General features: G+C 42.0%; 2 protein-coding genes across 6 annotated transcripts in view; one reads left to right on the top strand and one right to left on the bottom strand.

Moving 5' to 3' along the window:
- Positions 1-4177, top strand: part of ZNF217 (zinc finger protein 217) — a 28342-nt gene extending 24165 nt beyond the window's left edge. For both annotated transcript variants that reach the window (XM_080405236.1, XM_080405237.1), the window contains exons 5-6: positions 1101-1229; positions 2495-4177. In XM_080405236.1, coding sequence (XP_080261362.1) covers positions 1101-1210 — 110 coding nt within the window. In that variant the 3' untranslated portion in view covers positions 1211-1229; positions 2495-4177. The remainder of the gene's footprint in view (positions 1-1100; positions 1230-2494) is intronic.
- Positions 4178-4453: 276 nt separating this feature from the next.
- TSHZ2 (teashirt zinc finger homeobox 2) overlaps positions 4454-23873 on the bottom strand; it is a 241459-nt gene continuing 222039 nt past the window's right edge. For 2 of the 4 annotated variants that reach the window (XM_080405242.1, XM_080405238.1), the window contains exon 3: positions 4454-23156. The gene's annotated coding sequence lies outside the window, so the exon portion shown is untranslated. The remainder of the gene's footprint in view (positions 23157-23873) is intronic. The other 2 variants (XR_013930837.1, XR_013930838.1) reach the window with 2 other exon arrangements.

Raw genomic sequence — 23873 nt, 5'->3', positions numbered from 1 at the left:
GTCATGAGAATATGTTCCACTTGGCAAACTTGATTAAAGCATGATGCCTTCCGTTACTGCTTGTAAGCTCTGCCATTCTGTGTTGCCCTGAAGAGACAGAAACATTCTGAAACCACTCAGTTTGTGTTATTTTCAAATTAGTTGCCTTTGCAATGGCAACATGCTATCAAGGATAACCTGTTGGCTGATTGATCTGGCAGAGGCTGCAAATTAAAGACAATTGCTCATGACACACTCCAATGGCTTCGTAGATTCTGTTGAAATATTAATTTAGCTTTGCCATTTTAATTTAATTAAAGCTTGCTAGGTTTTTTTTCAATGCTGCATTTAAAGCTCTTACAGAATATGGATGGCAGTTGGGCTTTTTGTATCCGGTGGGAGTAATGATTCTTGACTTTTTTCCTTAATTTTATGAAGTGTTTTTGACTGCTTGCTTAAGCTAATAAGACTTAATATGGAACAGGCATTGATTTCACATATATAAATCTGAATTAATGGTCTCAGATAAACATGAAAGTACCTGTATACTAGACTGAAAATTGCTTAACAAAGGTTTTTAAGTACATGTGTATTAACGCTCTTTAACACCCTTTAAAGTGTCACAATTGCCATATAATCCATGATGGCAATAATGTAGTATACCTGGTTTTCCTTTCAAATACTTGTATTCAAAAATTCAGTTTTCAAACAAATACAGAAACTGGATTATGTAGGCATCATGCTATACATTACTGCAGCACTTAAACCTTCTTGAAGTGAAGCATGTTTTATGAGTTAAGCAAAAAAATTTTCTTGCAAATAAAATGAGCAAAAGGTGGGAAATGGACATTACATGTATACAGCTTAAAACAAAGCTGTTAAATTAATACTTTTCATTCACCTTGTATTTGTTCTCATACTAACAAGGATACTAAATTTCGTATAATCTTTTACTGGGACTAGGAATATCTGTTGTCTTCAGCCCTGCTCGCGAGGTGATTTGTAGTAGTGTCTGGTATTCTGGGATTCTGGATGCTAGCATAGACCTGCTTGCAACTGAATGTCTGACCAATTAGATTAGCAGGAAATAATTCTAACTCCTCTAAATTAATTTTTGTCAGGAAAGAGATCGGTGTCATACCAACACTTGTCTAGCAGCGTGCTACAAAAGCGAAGCTATGAAAGTTTCATTGGTAATGCACACTTTCGACCAAGTGACAAGAAGACTTAATCATTTACTTCAAGAAACGGTAAACAAAACCTTTTGAACTAATTGTTACTTAAATGTTGCATTATGTACTCCTGGCATCAAAGGTTGCTCACAGCGTGATGAGAGGTTGTGAAAGTCTGAACCAGAATAGCTGAAAATACAAACTCCTCTTTTCTAAGCCAACCAAATACTGGTGTAGCAGCATTAGTTAATTATGGTGGTGGTAAAGGCTTGCATAAAAAGTACACAGACGCTCCTTTTCTAAAAGAAACGGGAGGGCTAACCATAGATGAATGTATTAATTAGTTGCCAGTGGAAGAGTTGAAGGAAAGGACTTTCCCCTTAAGTCAGTACTTGGAGGTGGGGGAGCATCCTGCAGAGAACTAGAAATGAGAGGGTGTCTGTTATCACAGTTCATGAATCCTCTAAGAGGTTACGTTGGTTAGTCCTTCCTGAAAACGTAGACGTTACTCATTTTACAACTGAAGATTGTGAGGATTGCCTCAAATGACAAGACTCTTATTTGGTAGGTTATTTCATGGAGAAGTAAGGGTTTCCTTACACCACCTCGACAGTTTTGTACTTGAGAGGTTATTCCAAATAGTTTTTCCTTTGTTTGACTGAGGGGTGAGTGTAGTTTCTTAAAGAAACAGGTCAAGTGAGAAGAATCAGCCTGGTATGCTGAATTCCCATGCTTCATCTCTTCAGTTCTGTAGCTGTTTCTCAACTTAACCACCTCATTGTGTTTGCAACATTATTAGCTGCTAAGGAGATAAATACTAAGGCTATAAATAAATGTGTATGCTCTTCTCAAACCTACAGCTACAGATAATCTTCCTCATTCAAATTTAAGGAGATGTCTTGAATGCTGTAGCACCTGGACCCAGCACACACTATTTTATGGAAAGATTTTATATATCTGGGAAGCAGAGCTATCTGACATCAAGTTGATAGTTTTAAAAAATACTTCACTATTTCTTGATGTTCTTCTAATCTTCCAGCTTTTATTGTCCCCCTACTAAGTGTATTTTTGTCTAGTTCTGCTTTTAAGCTAACTTGGTTTCCTGCCTGTATTTCTACTTGGGGCTTGAGTATCTTCAAAAGCAGACTTGATTGCCAGGTTTTATTTGGCAGGTAGAAGACACAGACCTTATATGGCAGTATCAATTTCTAAATACACTTATGTAAAGGTGCAGAAGAAATTCCCTTTGTGTTTGAAAGATACTCCTCACAACAAAAACCATGTTGTACTATTGTATGGTTGTATACCATTAAAATATTTTCTTTTTTTTTCCTACCCTCTAGGTCTAAGGAAACAAATGCATTTTCTATGGAGTTACACGTGCAGTTCATCCCTTGAGTAAAAATGAATGGTGAAAGCTACTGAACTAAGCTGTGATTGTACTGTATATAAAAACACTACAGTTTTATAATACTGGTTCTGTTAACATTTTGTACCAAATAGCCATAAAAGTAGTCTAAATAATTGGGTTATGAAGGTGTGTGGAGAATGTATATCTTGACATTGACTTTTTTGAATATTTTTCATTAGAATTAATTGACCAAATATTAGGTAGGAATTATATTTTTACATACTTGAGCGCTGCTGAAGAGTTTCTCTTTGAAAGAATATATAATTGCACCTCAGGTAAACTGTAGATGCTGAAGTTGAAATCCTGTTGGCTTAATGCTCCTTTTTCATAAAGGTGAAAGTTTCTCATCTGTTTTTTCTGTTGAACTGTGTTAGTCTTTTTAAACAACTTCCAAATAAACTGTCTGAAACTGTCCAGTTTATGAATGTTGTGAACATCTGTGAACATCAAAGCGATGGTGCTGACATTATGCTGGTCTGCCTCGTGTATGTTAGGACCATTACATGTTGGAGGGATCTGTTTCCCTGGGGTTGTTTCCAGCATATTTTTAAATGCAAGGATGAGGCAATACTTGACATTTGGATTTCAGTGTGGTGTTCCTGAAATATGGTTGGATCCTTCTCTTGGCATTGGTTGCTGTTCTTCAGAGAAGCCTCTTAACCATCTCTACCAACATGCAAACTCTTACAGCAGAAAACACCTAGGACTTGCATGAGAAACGATACTAATCTAAATGTTTCAAATGTTTAGTTTTGTACTAAACTCAATACGGTTACATTTAGAGGAAAACTACTTTGCACCTTTGTCCAAACTGTAAAGTCAGAAACAAAACAGACTTGCAATATGAATATGGGATCTACAGACTTCAAAAGGGATGTGGCTATGGTGTAGCCTGCTTGACTGTGCTTGGAAGCTTCTTGATGTCGAGTTTTAGCATCTACTGGGTGTTTAAAATAAGTGAGAAATAACCTGTAAATGGGAGAATATCTCCTTTTATTTTTTTTGCAAAGACAACAAGGTTTTTTTCTAATGCACATGCAGTTTAATTTTTGTAAAGGGAAGATGGCCAGTTACCAGCCAGTAAGCAGAATCGTTGCATATTTTGACTGGCGTTCCTAGTTGCTTCTCATAAAGCCTGTAGTTAAGAGTTAATTTCTTCTGTACCTGGCTTTGACTTCCATATATTTTAGTAAAACAAAAAATGGGAAATTTTGCACTGTTCATTTTGCTCTCTTCCCTCCTACAGCAAATGTAAAATAGCAAAACCTAGAAACTCTTGTTTTTTCATTATGCAACTTGAGATGTTCTAGTTGTACGTCTTAGTTCCTGTATATGGGACCTATTTTTAATGTCTCTGTAAACTGGCGATGTAATGAAGTGCTGTGTATCAGGAAATTGTACACTATTTACCTTTTTTCCTGTTCATAAGCTGAGCCATATGTACATAATCTAGATTTTTGTTTTCCTAGTTTTGCACTTTTATAGCCTATTTTTTGAAGATGAATTCACTTGGAAAATGGTTAATCTATTTTTTTGCGTGATCTTTCAATGAGTCTTATAGAATGCATGCTGTAACTATCATCTGTGTACCTTACAGGGTTCTGTGACAAAAATGTGCCGGGCTGGTTTTTAAGTTGTTTCAATGAACAGACCTAAGACTTGTTTGTTTTTAATCTCCCTTCAAGCTGGTACAGTTTCCCTCAAGGTGCTTTTTTGGTGGGTATCTTGGGGTTGGAATGGAAAAAACGGACATGAGGACTCTTTATTTCGTGACAGCACGGCCCTGTGCTTCAGAATACACTTTGCCCATCAGTATTAACTATTGGGATACTACTGGTTTTGTATGTTTCTTTGGAAATGACAGTGCATATATAGAGGTACAAATTGTTGATTTTTTTTTTTTGTTTATGTATTTATTTCATTCCATTTTGGTTTATTGCAATTGTCAAAACCGGAAGTTGTTAAGCAGTAGGCATACATTACTCATTTAATTTATGATGTATTTCACTTTAGTTGAGTATATTATTACATGTGGATGTAAATATAGACTTGGTGTTTTGCAAAACTGGTTTCTGTGTCTTGCTTTTAAAGCTTAAAGTGAGTTGTCTGGAATTTCATATTCAGTTGACCTTTTGTCATGCTTGCACTGCTGGGGGAGGGGGAGAAGGAGAACCTGCCAATACCCAAAACCAAATTCATGCCGTGTTCAGTTGGTTATATGAAAATACTGAGTCACATCCCAGAAAATCCATCTGTGAGGCTTAGAAGGAAAACTCTTCAAAGGTTTCCTCATTGTTTTGTTTCTTCCAGTTACTTTCCTTCAGAAAAGGAAATTGAGTTATTTGTATGCATTTTTTTTTGTGGTAATAAAACTGAGGGGAGTGGTTTTATATTTTTGGTTGAGTTCAGAATTTGTATGGGCTTAAACTGTTTTTGAAACCAAATACGTTCTGAAAAATTTCTGATGTGTTCTTGGAGCTTACCTGAGGTGTCAGACCTCACCAACACCTCTGGCTGTGTCTCAAAACTAGATTATGAGCTTGGAAGAATGGCTAGAGAAGAATTGTCCGAGGCAACTCATCCTTGAGAGGAAGGGAGCTCATCCGATGAGATCCTCAATATAACCCAACGCTTAAGGGCACTTGTATGAGCGGCCGCAGCCTTGTTGACATCCCAGGTTAAGCTTTTGATTCCTGTGCTAGGCTGGCACTTGCTGCTGTGATAAGGCTTGTAGAAGTTGTTCAGACTAGTTTCTTCAGTAAAAGTGATGCTGTTGGGAAAGATAAAACCCTCAAAGTGTGGGAGCTTAAGAACAAAGTGATGTGGTGTGTGGGTCTGTCACTTGCTTTGGAAGGGGCAAGATCTTAAAGAGTGTCTGCGGGGCACGGCCAGGGGACTTGGGGTCTTGCTGCTGAAGGCATTTGGCTGGGCTTAGTGTAACTGTTCTGCGTGGTGCTGGGTGGCAGCGTCGGGGTACAGAAGTCCACTGTTAACCACAGCTTTCCTTCAGCACCTCTTGGGAGTGCTGAGGGTCCTCCTGCCTGCTGTTAGTTCCGAGGTAAGTTAGACTGACAATAGCTGTGGATTCCAGGGACTGGGTATCAGATGCCGACATTCCCATGCCAGCTTGTGCGTTATGCAAGCTGTGGAATTATGTCAAATTAAAGGGCAAATCTCACTGTCTGACTGAGGGGGAGGCAGTAAAGATACAGAACCAGCACAAGGACATTCAACAGAAGGTGGAAAAGTCTTCGGGTTTCTTGCATCTTCAAACAACTTGGCATTTTGGAGGTGGCTTTCAGTGCTGCCACGTCTGCGGTTTGGTTCGTCAGCGGTGAGCTACATTAATGCTGCTAAAACTTTTTTCCTTCTATTCCTCTGAGATGTTATTCCCAGCCTAACCTGGGTTAATGGAAAGGTTGGGACTTTCTTTGTGGGGGGAAGGCCAAAATCAAAAAGCAACGGAGCCAGTGACTGAAGCTGGGGCGTCTTGTCCCTGCTGGTGTCAGTAGAGCTGCCCTAGGTGAGGGGTGGGTGAGATATGCTGCCGCCCCCATGGGCTGCTCTGCCAGCTGCCCCCGGTGCAGGCGCCCTGTGAGGCTGGTTGGCACAATAACCCACGGGGGATGGGTTCTGCCGTGGCCCCCAGGCAGAGCAGCAGAGGCTTCAAGGACCGTCCCAAACGCAGGAACGCACAACTAAGGTGCAGTGTCTCGACTGTTCAGAGCAGCGTTAGAAACGCTTGCCTGAGGGTGCTTCCTCCTGTGCTTTACCCGGTAAGATACGGACTGCTGTATGTCTTGAAACTATGAAGAAGCAACACTCGGTTTCTCTTATGAGGAAGATCTAATATTAAATCACCAAACAGTTTCTTCCCCTTTGTGAAAGAGGAAAATATGCAAGTGCGTTACTGAGCAGATTTCTCTGTTCATTTGCACGCACTTGAGAAAAGTGCATTTAATTAGGATTAGCAAGTCTTTAAATTGCAGATGGTTCTCGGGGGAAAAAATAGTTGAGTGCATTCACGACATTAAAATCAGTACATTTAATTCAATTTCATCTTAATATTAATTCATAACATCGAAAGTAGTAGTTTCTACAGAAGATACTCATATGATTTAGGATTACTGGCTAAAGTGAGATCTGGCATTTCCAAACATGCTACAGCATGATTACCACGTGTAATAATGCAGATTGGGTGAGTACATGCTAATTGCAAGAATGGCCATTTTGACATACATTGTTATCTGCGACAAGGGTCAGATCACTGGCAGTTTTATTTCTTTTGGAGTTCATCATTGGTAGCTGCCGAGCCCAGTACTGGGTCATGTGTGGAGCATTGCAAAGCTCGGAGCGTAATTCCAGCGAGAAGGCTGCTGGCTTGAGCGTGGCTTTACAAAACAAACGCTCTGGTTTAACTGCCACGTTGGCCTCTGTCCTGACCACAGACCTGTAGGTAAGCCATCTCTGCCTTTAAAAAGTGAAATGTAAAGTTGCGGTATCTTCCCAGATCATCTATTCTTAATGTTATTATTGGCTGCAGTTGAACTGATCCTGCTCTGCGCGGGCAGGCACAGCAGCTTCCCCGTCCTTCTGTGCACTTGGTCCGAAAGCGAAGCAACACGCCACGCTCTGGACCCAGCTGGATCTCTGCAGGATGCTGGGAGCTGGGAACTCCGGGTGGCGGTGGTCCCACTCCCTTTTCAGCAGTTTGCAGCCGTTGTCTCCGCTGGGTTCCCCCTGCCTGGGCTCCGCAGCCGTCAGGGATTCACCTCCAACCTCCAACGTGGAGCCTCTGCGCCGGTGTAAGATGGGGAGAGGCTGTTATGCCCAGTCCGTACGGAGGGCCCCTCATTGCTCTGCTTGCTTTACTTTGCTCCACTTGCTTTACTTTGCTCTTACTAGCGGTGGAAGCTGTAGGGAGCGCCGGGCGTTAGATGGCAGTGTGAGCCAAGGGGAGCCACCAGCCCCCCCAGACAGCCCCGCTGGCTGGAGGTGCCGTGCAGCGTAAGGCCAAGTTGACTTTACGTTCCTCAATTAATTAGCGGTCGCATAAAAGTAGAGACACAATAAAACCAACACAGAGCTGCCCCCGAACAGACCATGCGCGCAGAGAGATGCTGACCTATTTAAATAATCTGTGCAGCAGAAATCACAGCGTCACCAGCAAACTTCACCGACAAGTGAGATGAACCAAAGGAAATCTGTAGATACAGAAACGTTATCTCCGATTTTCTCTTCTCACCCTATCAATATTTACTGAAATGTGTTGCTAGAGAGCAGATTTAGTGTGCAGTTTAGCTGCTGGCTACCATTATTTTTGACTGCTCAAGATTTTTGTGATTAATTAAATGATGCATTTTATAATGTGGTACATATCACTATGAGACAGACATTCCTCTGTGTGAATCTTAGGTACAGAACTATTTGCATGAGCAAATCTGGTCCAATAAATAATTACAGAACACTTTGGCATTTAAAACTCATTTTACACATATGAAATGTTTTCATTAATCCTCTCTGAAAGTCATGACCTAATTACAGATTTTTCGCCTTGTTGAATAATTACTTGCAAAGAACCTTTCCGCGATTTCATCCCTCCAGCTTTGGTGCCATTTATTGGAACAAGCAGTAAGTAGTGAACCAGAGGAGTCTCCGTTACTTGTGCAAGACAGAGGAAACAACAGGTTTCATGGTTTTCTGGTAATCCTGGAAAATCAGGAAGTAGTTTTTACTTAAAGTAAAAAATACCCACTCCTATCAAATACATTAAAAAAAAAAGTTTGCATTTTGTCATGAAGTTTAGGGTAGTTCTGAATTTATATATCTATCTATCTATATATATATGTTCTCAAAAATCTAATTAAACATTGCTAAATAAAGTAATCCTGAGCAAACTGAATTAGATTTTAATGTCAAAGTTGAGCATAAATAGTTTGGGAAAAGAGAAGACGAGAACAACTGAGTGCAATTATAATTAATTCTGAAATACATTTTCACCAAACTTGCATTTTTTTTCCTCCTGTGTTCTCTCAGCTACCTCTCCCCAAACCCTCCAGGTGCTCCCCAGCTTTCCAGCTGGCAGGCCAAGGTGCCCTCTACATCTGCCTGTGGGTTTCAGTCCCCAGGTACACGAGGAGACATGGCTTTGCACTTCAGTTATCTGTATCGCCCAGGTAAGTTATTTTCCAGGCTCAATTTTTTGGTAAACTTTAGCACGAGTAACACGTTAAGTGAAGCACCTTCCTCGCTGCGAGCATCATGCTGCGCATCCCGCAGGCGGCTGAGGATGGGGTTGGGCATTTCCTAAACGTTTCCTAAAAAATCCTTCTGTTCCTTTTTGATTTACCTTCAGCATTTCGTTTGGGTTTGTGTTTCTTGTCTGGCTCCCTCTGCAACTGTTACTTGAGGTTACAAGGTAATTGAAATCAACATTTCTATTCAAATTGGGTCTTGTAAAAGGCTCTTTTAGCAGAACCTAAATCTGGGCCTTTGACATTTTGACAGAATCTGTTTTCAGGTTGAAAAATTTCTTTCCCGATAAGAATTTTGGTTGTTTTCCTGCTTGACTCCAAAAGCCTGAGTTGATCATCTTTAAAGCATTAGCACAATTGCTTACAGATGGATTTTTATATAAAAAAATGTGATTTCTCCCCCTCCTCTAACCTAGCATTATTGCTGTTTTCCTAAGCTCAGGGGCTTCTCATTTTGTTAATTTAGCCTGAGTGTGTTCTGGGATGAGTTTATCCAGTGCTATTGATATTCCATTAGTTAGTTTGGAAAAACAAGCAAACAAAATTCTTAAATACTTGTAATGCTGCTCAGTTCTTGTCAACTAAATGGGAATATCTGAATGTCCTGGTACAATGAATGTTTTGGGTTTGGGTTTCGTTCTGGCTTTCTGGTTTTTTCACTTGTCAGTGGTTTTTGGCACTGGAATTATGGAGCCCAGTCTTGGGGCTCCCTAATCACACCCGAATTGCACCACTGACCTGCAGGCTCAGAAAACCAGGTTCAATTAATTTTGTTGCGATTGTTTAAAAATGAAGGTTGGTGAGAGTCTGCCAGCAAAAAGGACTTTGTGGTGGAGAGCCAGCTCTGGTAACCGAGGAACCGGAGCTCTGTTGCATCATTGTAAGTGGAGTATTAACAAAAAGCTGGCATCCATTTCTAAAAAAGAGAAACTTCATATTTAAGGTACTTTTCTCTGTTTTATGTAATTTAATGTTTTCTTTGCACCTGAAATGTCCAACTTTGGCCTTGCAGCGCTGCTCCGTCTGGGTAGCTGCAGGAGCGAACACTGGACCAGAGTCTCTCCAGCATCTCAAAGGCGGCGCTCAGCGCCACAGCTATGCAAAGTCCCTAATTGTGTTACAGCCATAAAAGCACCGTTTCAGCAGCAAAGGTATGTCTTTTCTTTATTAACGACGTTGTAAATACCTTTCCAGTGACAGTACCATTGCAGTAAATATTTTTGGTGTGTAGGCAGTCTTTGTTTCCCAAACGCTCTCATTAGCGATGAGGTTTATCTGTCTCTGCAAGGAGCCTCCTCCTCCTCACCAGGGCCCTGCAGACACACCGTGCACTTGATGTTTCAAGGCCTGGGGTATATTTTTCAGGACAACCAGAGGAGATATCAAAAGGCTTAGCCCCGGTTGCAGTTTGGACTGCAGAAACTCTGCCGAAGTCCTAAATTTTACAAAATAGAGTGGTCTGGACCTCGCTCCACAAGACTGCAGCGGTCTGTTGTGCTGAGAAAAAATAAAGGCGCTATTTGAACTGTGTTTTAGCAAAGCACAGCTTGGTTAAGCACCCCTCTAGGGCACGTGGCTGGTGTCGAAGGTACTGCGCAGTCCCGGGGCAGTGGGGAGCTGGGTACCTGCGGAGAGCTCTCGCTCTGTTTTGTGCTTTCTTTACCTGACCACTGTAGTGTCATATGGACTGAATCCCATTCCTGCTTGCTCATTCACGGTGCCCAGTGTGCTGCTGACCATCAAAACCAGGGCACATGAGCAGACATCACTTGAGGAGGGCCCTGTATCGCTGCCCGGGGGATCTGGTGGGTGGGGGGGGAGGGGGTCTCCCAGCTGATTGCCCTGGGTGGGGTAAGCACCCACAGCTGGGTGTCTGTGTGTGCTGCGTCCCGGGAGGATCCCATCATCATCCTCAGGAGCTTGACTCCCTCCCACGACCAAGAAAGGTCTTTCTGGTAGTAGGGAGCAACTTGATGCAGCCTGAACTTTTATACTCCCTTTTGGATTGTTTTTCTTGCAAAATTTGTTACTTCTCTTTCTGTGAGGACAACCTGAAGCCTGGAGCCCAGTTAAAAGCTCGATTTGCTCCAGAATTGCCTCTGAGCTGGGGCTGAGCAGTCAGTGTGAGCCAGGAACAGATGCTGAGGATATGTAGTGTTGCCTTTTGTTCCTCTAAACTTTTGTTTTCCCAACCATAAATCTTCCTAATAAGCTGCCCTGAGTGACATAAACCTCTCGAACCACTGTGCCGAGCGCGGTGTGCTCACAGCAGTGCCCCAGACTGGCTCAGAACCGTGGGGCATCAGCATGTGCCAGCTCCTGGGGAAGCTCAGCCCGTGCTTGGCCCATGCGGGGGATGTCCCCGGCCAGGTACCCCTTGCCAACGGAGGGCATCGGGGTGGTGAGTGGGGCTGTCTGTGTAGGGCAGCAAGCTCAAGTGGCACTTTTGGACTTTTAAATTTCAGAGCAAACTGTGGGTCCCTCCTGTTTTGTGTCGTCTCAGGAAGGTGAGTCAGACAATCCCACTTCTGGCGTGGCAGACCCCAGCCCCTGGTCCCAGGCTCTCCTTGCCTGCCTCACGCAGACCTGGTGATGTCCCACCTGGAGTCCTTTGTACCATGACCTTGGTGCCCTTCTGGAGCTAATCGATCTCTCCTTAGTACCCAGACTTCACTGTCAGACCAGCTATTTAAATTGTAAAACATTCAGCAAAGGTAGACAGAATTAAATTTATTCCTGAATTGTTGAATAATGTAATATTCGTGTTGTACATAAAAGAATCACAAACCACCCAGCCTGATTTTCCTATGAAAACATTTAACTTCTATTAAATCAAGACAGTTTTAAGGAGCAGCGAAAAATGAAAGCAAAACCAACAACTGAACCAGCTTTCAAAGTTGCCCTGTAGCCAAAACATCCATCTGAGAAGCTGAAGGGTTGATTTTATTTGTTTGTTTGTTCTTCTGTTGAAGTGTATCACCAATAATTAAAAAAAAAAAAAGATATACAAGTTCAAACCCTTGGAATAAATTAGAGCAGTCTCTTAAGCCTGCTGAGAGCTGGTTTGGCAGTCTCCATCAACAGGGGAACGCTGCAGCAGGGGTAGGGAGGTGCTCATCCTGCCAGGTGCTGGACCCAGGGCTGCGGGACGGAGGGGACGGGGCTCCTTGCAGACCGCGCTCCTGGCCTCGCAGCCCTGCGGGTGGCACGGGCCGGTGGCCGTGGGCGAGGGCAGGGGGTGAACACGCTCCGGTGGTGCATGTGCTGCTGCTCGTGGAGTAACTAAAATATTTGGGGTCAACGCCCGTGCGCCTTGCAGGTGAGACTCCCTTCAGGCCAGGATTTGGCCCTGTACCTATAAAACATGCCTAAACCATTAACTATTCTTCCCAGGAAAGTGGCAGAGGACCCTGCGTGCTGGAGTTAAGTCAGAAAGGCTAGACAAAGCCCTGGGGAGCGGTCTGCGGGGAACAAACCTGTATTGGCAGACAGCAAGATAAATTGGATGATCTAATAGTCCTTTTCCATCTCTAAGTTTTATGATTCATTTGTTATTTTAGCCATCTATATATATTTTTTATTTTACCCTAGAGGGGTGTCTTGAAATGTGTGCAATATATTCCTTTAAAAAAAAAAATCACTTAAAAAAAAAAAGTCAGTGTTGTAGGATCCAAGGCACTGTCTCCTAAGTGCATTTGCTAACGAAGTGCCCGGCGTGCAGAAGTTGGAGGGTGGCTTCTGCAGATCAGCCGTGGGTGTGGGATGGTCATGGCAAGGAGGGTGCAGAGCCTTTCATCAGCTTTGGCTCTGCACAATGGGGATGGGCAGCTGAAGAAGGGCTGAGTGATACCCCGGGGGCCTGTGTCCTCCGTGCCAGGCTGGAAAGACCCCAAGGAGGGTGTGGGAAAGGCAGGGTGTTTGGAGCAGATCAGAGAAGGGTGATGGCAGCGAGGGGGAGACATTCAGCTCTTTCCTCCCCTGCACAGTCCCCAGTGGGGACACCTGCCCTCTCCTCGGTGAGCAGAGAGCGTGTGGGTGGGACAGAAGGGCTGGCAGCAGCGTGGGAGGATGCTCTGCCCTGGGATGCAGCCACACGGCTGCGCTGGCTGGCGATGGGCTCCGCTGCCCAGCATCGTACATGTCATCATGGCAAGGAGCAGCAGCAGGAATTAAATGCGGCTAACGGGTGATACTGTACCCAGCAAAGCTGGATGAGTACAAGTCTCAGGCACCTCTGCCACGGGGAGCTTCGGCTCGTCGGCAGTAAATAACGCGCCATGGCCAGGCGGCAGCAGCGTGTGCTGCGGTGATGGGGTGCGGGAGGCACCAGCCCGCGCGGGGGGACCTTACGGGGGACCAGGGAGTGCTTAGGGAAACTAAGTGTTAAGCAGAGCCATCCGTCTGAGGTGGAGCGCTGGAGAGAAGGGTGTTTGGTATCTCAATCATGCCTGGTTTATGGCTAGCGAGCCTTGAATTTGTGTGACAGCAGCCCAATGCCTCGCTGTAGATTACACCATAAATAACCCAGGCATGGAGTGGTCAGAGGAGCCAGATGAGGGAAGGAAAAAGATCTGTCGAAACAAATGCAGGGTGGTGTAGTTGGATTTTTTTTTTTTCCTGTCTTTTTCTTACTTTAAGTGATTATTATTTAAGGGAAAGGAGGCTGCTAGAAATCGTTCATGAGTTTTACTGAAACAGGCACATTCCTGTGGTTTTTTTCTTTTACTCCCACAGCCTCTCCAGGTCAGTCTTTTTCTTTCTCTGTAGAGAAAGAAAGGGGAAAAAAAAAGAAAGAAAGAAAAGAAAAACCCACACAAAAATCAATCCATCAAATGTCATTACAGATTTATTAAGCCTGATGTAGAAAGACTTTTAACAGTAACATCTTCAGAAAGCATAAAAAGAGCACTTCTGTTCAGTCTTGTGCTTTGAAAATCTAAATATATTTTTATCATATAAATAATTCTTTTCATGTTTTAAGTGCATCTGTTTTTTTTTTTTTCCTTTTCAAATTTCCATTTTACAATTGGCCAAAACTGAAGTCTGCATTGACTGAAATGAAGCCATTTGCAAAGCTAATGATGTTGTGAAGCATGTCTATGGTGAACCATATCAGCTAGATTTCAGAAAGGTAGTTCAATGAGTGCAGCATTAAAATGAGGGACAGCCTCCAGCAAAATCATAATTGAACACACCCAAGTCCTTAATGTCTGCAGTTGGGTTTCCTGATGCAAATTACGATAACATTTCAGATGTGAGCAGTCGCTTTCCAATAGCTGCAGTGGAAAAGAGACATTTTATGCCACAAAGGAAAGAATTACCATGTTTAAAAATGTAAATAATATATGTATAGAAACCTTTTTTATGGAAATGAGGCATTCAGGATTATGTGAACAGTTTGGGCTATTTTTTTTTCTTTTAAACACAACAGATAAAGATGTGTGATCTATTATTCAGGGCTTTAATTACAGTTCTAAAACTGCAGTGATTTTATTAAAAAAAAAAAATCCCTGGGCATAAAAAGTAATGTTTTCTGTGGCAAAGTTGAGAGAATTTTTTTTTTTTTACAATGTATTTACCATGGTAAAAATACAGAACAAAAAAAATCACCATTAATAGAATTCAATGCTGCAAAATCATACACAGAAATACATCTTAAATGCACTGGAATACAGTCATCTTCTTGTAAATCAGAAAAGGCCTTAGATAAATAGGTTTGACCTGATTTAAATTTAATGAGATACATAGTCCTGATTGTTAATAATTGGTTTGGGGGAACCCAAAACAATATAAGCAGTAATCTCCTCTAGTATAAATTATACAAATTTATTTAGCAATCAGCCAAAGGAAAAAAAATATGCCATTAACATTATCAATTTGTTTAGTTTAAGTTAGTTATAACAAGCAAATAATTTGAAGCAAAATTGCCAGCTAGGCTTGGAGAAAGACAGTAACTGTTGGGCAGGCGGCTGGCTGTGCTGAGCCTGGGGGCCGCTAGGTGGTATGGTCCCCCCAGCAGAAAGGGCTCTTCCACTGTAAGGACCATTCATAATCATCAAAACCAAGTGAAACATGGTTTTGATTAAAACAGCCTGTTGGCTCAATAATCTTAGTAATTTTAAAAACATCCTTAATGTGGAAGAAGAACACTGCAATGTCAGAAATGGCCTTGGGGCCCATTATAAACAGCAACAAAATAAATAAGGAGGAGAAATGAGAGGTCATGAAAACAAAATTAAGCTAATGTTTCAAATTTTGACAATTATGAATTGTTCCTCCAAGAAGACATTAAAAAAAAAATTCAGGCACTATTAGATAAAATACAAAGAGAATAATTGTACATGTATGAGTTTTCCCATGGGACTAAGCATGCTTTAAAAGCAAAACTTGACTTAGGTTCCCCCTCTTCCCCCCGCCCCCCTTTATAGCCAGAGATTGGGCAGGTCTCATGCAAACACAGACTTGCTTCTCAGAGTTCCGCCAAAAACTCGTCTCTAATTCCTTTATGAGCCATTAAAAGATGATGACCAAGAAAACAAACAAACAAAAATTACAAGCATATTTTCTATACAAAAAAAAAAAATAATATCCCCCGTTATGGACCAATTTTTTGTAGGAAACCGAAACAAGCAAATATAACAAAATCTGTGTTCATAACATGGCAATATAGTTAATATATACAAATATGTACAGTATAAAAATGCATCAAAGGCGCAACTTTTCATCCAAACAAGCTGCAGTGCACAATGAAAAGCAGCTTGGCCCCCCCTCCACTCTAAGTGTACAGGCAATATATTCTATACAGCATGCACTTGTTACAAAATTAGTGCATAAGCACTGAAACATTCTACAGATAAAGTCACCGTGAGTCCTCTCGGAAAGGAGTCCCATTTGCGTTGTTAATATAAAAAATGTGTTTAATCTTTCCTTTTTGCAATTTGTAGTATATACAATTTTTTTTTAAAGAGAAATGAGCTTTTGATTCTTTTTTTTTTTTTAATTTATTTTTTAAACAAAATTCTAGAACTAACACCACGGGTCACAGATGTAACCTGAAGATGCTGCCAATAACAAACTTACTACATACCACAAGCGCTGGGGCAGAGCGAAACCGTCAGATTTACTATTATGGCCAACTATGCTCCTTTATTTAACATGGGGGTGGATCTCTCATGATTCGTGCTGACATATTCACAATAATAAAACCCAAAACAAATGTACAGAAAAAACCCCAAAACCCCAAAAAACAAAGGATTAATAAGTGGTGCCTGAGCACTAGACAAAAGGGCATAATGTACCGGAGACATATGACAGTGAAGTACCCTGAGCCAAATAAGAACTGTTTAGCTTGTCAGCTTTTGCAACCTGTATTGCACATTCCAGCATTTGCTGCGTTATAAAGCCAAAATACTGCATTGTATATCCTGAAGATATCTGCTGCTTCGCTTGGTGCCAACAGTGCCCAGCTGTTACTTCAGCCACAGAATTGTTGCCTGTTTATAAATAGATACACATACACGCACACGTACAGTGTGCCAGTGTACGTACAGATATAGGAATGTATATAGGGGGTAGATATCTGCACCTAGCCACATATCTACCAAAATATATACAGATACATATTTTTTTAATGTCACATGGACCAGTTAGTAAGCGAAAACATTGCCCACATAAATCTTCCATATTTGAGACAATTGCATGGATGTTTAAGTACTGTAAATACATCCCTTACCCGGGGCTGATGCCCACGTGGGGATGTGGCTTTCAAGGGAAAGCATTCCTTGCATTTAATGTAGCTGCATTTTTGCTTGATGCTATTTTCATTTTATTTTTAAAATATTGATCTCTTTCTCCTGTTCTCTCATCTAGGAAGTCTAATGAAAGAATTTGTTGCCTTTACTTAGATGAAAAAAAGGAAAAAAAAAAGGAGTTTGCTCAGCTAGATGGTATGAACTCAAGTGGAGATGTACGATCTGCCAGGATTAGTATTTAATCTGTTGTCTCAAACAGGGCTTTTTACAAAGGCCTGAAGACATTTCATGAGCTGAGAGTGATGATGAACTGGAAGTTTATTACCCTGCAGTTAAGTCCAGAAGTACAGCTATTTCACTTTTAAAAAGACTCTCAAAGAAAATATTGTACAGACACTTCGGTGCAAGAAACAACAGTGTCATCTTAAACTTTATCTACTCTTCGCATTTTTGCTGGCATAGTTAAACCAAAAAGTGACCACCAGTGTAGATTGAAGTATACTGGGATAAAAGCGCCTGCACTGGTATAAAAGTGGTCCAGCAAAGCAAAATAAGCTGTACCAGTATAAAGTGCTTTATAGTGATACAACTGTTTTTACATTAGGACTTTTACCAGCATAGTCACATCAATAACAAAGTTTTGCAATCACTTCCCTGACATAACTATAAACCTTCTGAAGTGCAGACCGTGCCTTAGATTTAATCTGCACAGAGCTTCAACTGTTTGTTGAAGCTGTTTTCAAAACCATCTAAACACGTTAGGAATCCAGGGTTCGGACCTCGTGGGCAGTGTTTGGAGCTGTGTAGACAGAGGGTAAATTCGAAGGAGTAGCTCTGGATTTACACTGGGATAAATGCATTCAGAATCTGGCTTCTGCTTTTTAGATGTTGGTGTAAAGCTGAAGGCTGAACTGAAATCAGAGGGAGGTGGTTGCAGGGAAGATTAGAAATGTGCTGGTGGGATGCGGCACAGCATGTGCAGGACGCACACCCCCTCCCCGGGCTTTTACGCTTGGCATGTGCTCATTTGCAAAGCTATATCAGCTTCTGTTGTCACTGTAAAGCCATTATTTTTATTTTTTTATTCTTTCACTTTCCTTCAAAAGACAATTGGAGAATAAAAAAATCCTAAATTCCGTGTGCTTGTGTGAAGTCAACCACTGCAGGAAATAATTAAGAAAAGAAGAAAAAAGAAAATCCAGGAAGCATTTCTTTCGGGAATAACTGCCTAGTTACCTCATCCAGGGGCATCGACAGAAAGACTTATCTCAACTTCAGGCGATGACAAATTAGGACCTCAGTTTGACGAAACAAGCGTTGAAATCTCTCTTTAGATGCATGCCATTTATTCCTTAGTTACAAGTTTCAAAATGTTACATTCGCTGTGGTCCAACCTGTCACATATAAAAAAAGGACGTTTGCAACTACCAATGCCCAGCTCAAACTCTGCAGCACCATTACTGAAAAGTTCTTCGTTTTAGTGAAGTTCGACAACTTCTTGCTGATCGTTTTCAACCGAGGACAAAAAGGAAAGCTGTAACCTGTGGGATGAATTGTGAGGGGGAGCAGGAAAACCCAGCCAGCAACACCACAGCGTCCCCGACCCTGGTGTGACTTTGCAACCCAAGAAGAAGCTGGTCTGAGTTGTCCTCTTGGGTGGCCAGTGACTGGGAATTACAACTCTATGTAGCTCCTAAAGACAGCTTCCCAGGAGCAAAAATAATATGTCAGGGTGTACGGTAAGAAGACGGGCACATACCAGTAGCACTTTTTCAAAATATATAGAGGTGGTTATACCAGCGCTCTTGCTCGGGGACAGATGGCCTTTAAAGCCTGCTGTAATTGCAACATATTGATCTGGAATCTGTGATCAATACTGTCTTTATAGAGAGAATTTTAAATATAAATTGCATCGTATATCTGTTTGGGAAGACAAAAGCCCCATGTGACAGAGCCCCACCTCCACTTAGCCAGGGCGCTCTCTCCAGCCCCAGAGCTACGATGGCAAGTGGAGTGGGGATGGGACCAGGGACGGGGATGGGGATGGGGATGGGGATGGTGGCCTCAGCCTTGCCTGGCCTTGGGTGCTGAACAGGGTCATTTCTTCGCTGGGAGGAAATCTCTGCCAAAAAAATGAGGTTGCCATCTCTCATTCCCTTGTGCTTCCCTAGCAGGTTTGATTGCAAGACGATATTCACAGCAAGACCAAAAGAGCAACGCCTTGCTGGCAGGGCCAGGCCATTAGCAATTAGCAGCGCTGTGGAAAGCCCATCTCCCCTCCGTAGCTCCCACCCCGAGGCTGCCCCGGGCCAAAACTCTGCTACTTTTGTACTTTCCTGATCCCCGAGGGCAGCTGGCTTTCCATGCAAAGCCTGCATGGATGCTTCCCAGTGGGAATAGCCCCTTCTATTTTAGGAACTGAACTGTGGTTATAAATTAGTCAATAAATATGGCACTTTATCAAAACACGATTAAGGAAGGAAAAAAAAAGGCCAGAAATGAGGGAAACAATCCTCTCCATGTGAATGTGTGAGTGTCGACTCAATAGCCTGTAAAACTGGCTTGGAGAGCTTCAACCCTTATCGTGTTAATATATAATTATTGATTTTTAAAATGACTTCTTATATCCTCCATGATCTCTAAAAAAAGCTAGGGAGGTCAGTCTTTTAAATACTTTTACAAGTAGGTGATAAAACCCATGGTAAGTTGCATTGACACGTAATTACTGGGCAGGTTTGTTAACGGATTCTCAAAGATTTTTTTTTAAAAACCAACAATTATTATTGTACTAATGACAACCATTTTTAAAGTTGTGTCCTTCTCCCTCTCAGCCTAAATAATAAAAGTCTGGAAAAAGCACCTGAGACTGATCCACTGAAATTCCTATATATTAGGCTCCAAAGAGATGTTAATTACATCTCCCTCTTTTAAAACAGAACATTTTTTCTAAGGTGATATGGCTTATTTTGACATGGATGGTGGCAGGAAGGGAGCTATGGTTTCTGAATAAATCTCTCAAAGCAGCATGTAAGGGTAACAATTCTTACTGCTTTATTGCAGTGCAAGAGCATAAACAGCTTGGATATGTGGTGTATCAATATGCCACTTGTTAATAAGCAAGGACGTGAATCATAAATATTCGGCTGTTTGATCACCAGGCTTTTAATTAATGTTTTGATGATCTCCAATAAGAATAAAAGTCAGAACGATAGATATTGAGTAGATACGACAGAGAAAAGATGCAATGATTTTCTGTGTTACCTGATTTATATGACAGATAAACTATCAACTCATCCAGTTTCGTACAGAGAAAGAGAGAGGAGAGATGTACATTTTCTTTTTTTATATCATATTGTAAAAAAAAAAAAAAAATCACTTAATTCAAATGTGTACCTAAAATGTTCCCAGAGGACAGCAATGCAGGCAAAATAATCAAGGTTTAGCACTGTGTAATAAAGGTTTGTGGCCAGATTTTAAATGAAGTAGCTGTTCCCACATTTGCCTGTGCTGGAGCGAAGCCTCCTGAGCAAAACAGGCTGCTGGGCCAGCCAGACCTCCCGCGGGGCAACCGGCCCTCCCGAAAACCTTGGGGGGGTTTCAGCTCTGGGGTCCCAAGTGCCATCACAGGTGGGGCTGGGGTGGCCGATTTGTTCCCTGGGGTTCCCTGTTGTCACCACAAGCCCGCTGCTCACCAGCTATGGGGCACCAAGAAAGCCTCTTTTCTGCCAGTATTGAGCAGCTGGTGCCCCAAAGAGCCCCAGCCCTGGATGCTGCGGGCTTGGCCGGGGCCATAGGGCCACCTTGTTGCTGGAAGAAGGCTCCTTGCTCCCAGCAGCAGCCCATGTTGGGATCCATGCGGCTTGGCCACAGCCAAGTGGTCAAACACACTGCACGGAGGGTTCCTACCAAAGCAGACAGCAAAACACCCCGCTGCAACCGGGAGCAAGGAGCAGGGTTGCTTGAAGTCAGTGGGAACTTCACCTGTCAGATTCTGCAATAAGCCAAATATTTTTTCTAGAGCATCCAAAAGCTTGGGAAAGGGAGTGGGGCTGGAGCTGCAGTTTCTCCCAAGTGGCATTGTACCACGGCACTTGCTGCCTTTGGCTCTGTGCTGCAGGACACACCTTGTGCGACTTCGCTTAATAACTCTGAACTGGGCTGTGCAATTTAACAGCTTCTGAGGAGCTCAATGCTAATGCATTGATTTTGCTTTAATAGAATTTTGTTGTCAATGGCTGGTGCTCAGCACGGTGCAGGCTTCAATCTTAACCCATCTGAAGGCTCTGCTCGTTTCCAGTTGAGCTCCGTTCATTTCCAGTTGAATAGGTTAAGCAAAGACAGACCTCACTGTTCTCAATTCACTTTATGATCCTCCCATCATAAAAAATAATATCAGCACCTTGCTTTTCATGTCAGAACTACATTTGAGCTGCTATTCCCTATGCCCATGAGTAAATCCCATAAAAGCCGCCCCGTTGTACTGTCGCTATTTTTCCTTGTGGATGATTGATTGATGGATGAGTGCTGACACTTCAATGAAGCTATTTCGACTGCCATCTCAATCCGATGATGTGAGGGGTATATTTTCTGTCCATGCCTCATTACTTCAGAATGACATTCCTGGAACTTCATTTACTTTTTCCCTCCTTCCCTCAAGCGCCATATTTTTTCCCATCTAGGTTATGCATGCCATAAAAAAAGCAATTTGCTATTATATGTGGCATAAGGGCAACACTATCCCTAGGAGGTAAATAAGAAGGGCCCTTTTTTCTCCTCCATGTGGAGTTTAGGGATCATGTGAAAATTTCCCAAACAACGCCAAAACAGGCCCTTCTGCACAAGCCACAGGGAATGCGGTAAAACCTACCGAGTCTGATTCTGTGAATGCTGCACTTCAATTGTATCCTTGAACATCTAAACTGAAACAAGAGCAAAAGACACCCCAAAGCCCTCTCTGACTTGAGACAGATCCTCTTCCCAACTTGTGCCCAGCATACTTGGAATATTTCATTTGCGACAGAGTAGCAGTTTACCACTTGATCCAGACTTATTTTTCCTTTGAGAATCAGGGAAGTTCCTCATTAAGTGCAGAGATGGATTTGTCTACTGGAGGTTGCTTTTGCTGCGAGGAAAAGCTCGGCGAGTAAACAGGGCTGCGCCGGATTTTCCAAGCAGTGCACTAGGTGACGTGGGACTCGTGACATTAGCACCTCCTGGAAGATTGTGCGAGTTGACTCGGGACCCGATTTTAATCTGTGTAATACAGTATTCCCGTTAATAATAATGTATAATTAAGACATCCGTTAAAAATCCATAACGTTAATTTAATGGAGAAAATCTAATACAGTTCTATTGGAATTTTTACGTTAAATTAACTTTAACGGGCTTTTAATGGATGTCTTAATTAGATCTCATTATTAACGTGAATATTCCACAAATTAAAATTGGGACCTCGAAGTTTTAATGAAAAAAGTTACAAGCACAAATTTGAAATGGCCATCTTAGTAGCCCCCGTCTCCCCAGGTCTTGGTGACTCCAAGCCGGCTGTGCTTGCCAGCCTGCCCGTGCCGGCAGGACCAGCCAGGCGGGGCGGAGGGCACCAAGACCAGATTCTGATCCCATTTCGGGTGGGTAAATCCAAGGTAACTCCGTTGACTGCAACAGAGAGCTTTAGATTTAGGCTCACCTAATTGAGAAAGGAATTCTACTTTTATTCTTTTATATCTATATATAGATATTTATATAGTGATATTTATATATAGATATACCTATATTTATATAATGTTCAATAATCTAACAATAGTACTTTTGTTTAAAAATCACTCCATCGCATATGTCTCGTCATAAACCGTAATGGAGATTTAAATATATATATATATCTGAGGAATAAAACAAACTGAAAATAATCCATTTTAAACAAATCTTTGGCAGCAACATGGTTAAGCATAACTATTTGAACAACTTGCACAGAAGATTAACATTGTTCAGAGGTTTTTTGGCTCAGAATCTGTTTTAACTTAATAATTCTTGTACTTACTGTGATGTATTGATCCCTAGTGCAATGACTGGATTGGGCAACCCAGGTGCAACAGTAATAGCTGCACAGAATAGAAACATTTCCTTTAGACAAACTATCCCAAAGGGGTTATAAATAGGAAATGGACATTACCATGAAAAGTAAAGCTTCCAATGTGACTGCATCTTGTGTAGCACACTTGGACATTAAACTATGAAGAATTTTTTTTTCCTGTCAAGTGTTACAAATTGACGAAATAAGTACATCAATGTTCTCAGTCATTATCTTACTTCAGTGGCACTTTGTTTTAGTGACAGCAAAAAGGGACAGTGGAGACCAGACAGCCCCAGTGCAGTTTATCAATGAAAATCTAATATCGTCCATAAGCAGGGGAGTGGAAATCAATACTTCATTACCAAATTGTTAGTGAGGATGAAGAAGAATAGCGGGAGATTTTTTGGCAGTCTTCTCGGTCTGGGTTGTTGTGAGTTCAATGTCAGGATCGGAGTGACGTGCAGGGTTGCGCTGGGTGCAGGAAGCCTGGGCTGGAGAGCTGGAACTAAGGCATTCGTCCTGCAACCAGAATAATAGCAACTATCGTTACCCAGTTTCTAATCACAATTCCAGATTTTATTGAGTATGTACTTTTATCAGTAGATAACGAGTCAGCTTTGCTTTACTTTGTCCACCCATAGGCTCACAAAAAACAAGGACACAGAAGAGTGAATAAACCCCCCAGCTCCTTACGTCCGTGACCGTGCAGGGATTAGTGGATAAACTCCAGCTGATGCTGCGGGTCTGCCGGGTCCACTGAGTGTTTGCATCTCTGCTTTTCCCTCATGTTGCTTAAAACTGGTTAATACAATGAGCTTCTTTCTACTACCAGCCACGAACATACCCACATTGTGTTTAATTACTCGACTATCGCTGTGTTACTTCTGGTTGTTGTGGCACCTCCCCAGCATTCAAAGCCTCTGCTCTTCCAATGGGCCTTTTCCATTCTGCAACTGCTAAAAGTGCTAAGTGACTCAAGCTGTGAAGTTGCTTCTACATAGAGACAGAAGGTGCTTGTTTCAGTTTCAAGATGTGGGTTTAAAAGTTCAGCCCAAAGTTGAGTTCTGTTTTGCTTATAACCTGGGAGAAAGATACTGAGAAAAGCAGCAGAAAAAACAACTGGAAAAACAGGGTGAGAAATGAGGCAGGCAGTAAGTGGAGTGAAAGTCAATCTGGAGAGAGCATAGAGAGAAAAAAAAAAAAAAAAGACCGGCAGCAGGCAAAGAGAAGTATGTT

This window comes from Falco punctatus, assembly GCF_963210335.1.
Source record: "Falco punctatus genome assembly, chromosome: 10".
Taxonomy (NCBI): domain Eukaryota; kingdom Metazoa; phylum Chordata; class Aves; order Falconiformes; family Falconidae; genus Falco; species Falco punctatus.
The sequence above is the reverse complement of the archived record's forward strand: the minus strand, read 5'-3'. Positions and strand labels throughout refer to the sequence as shown.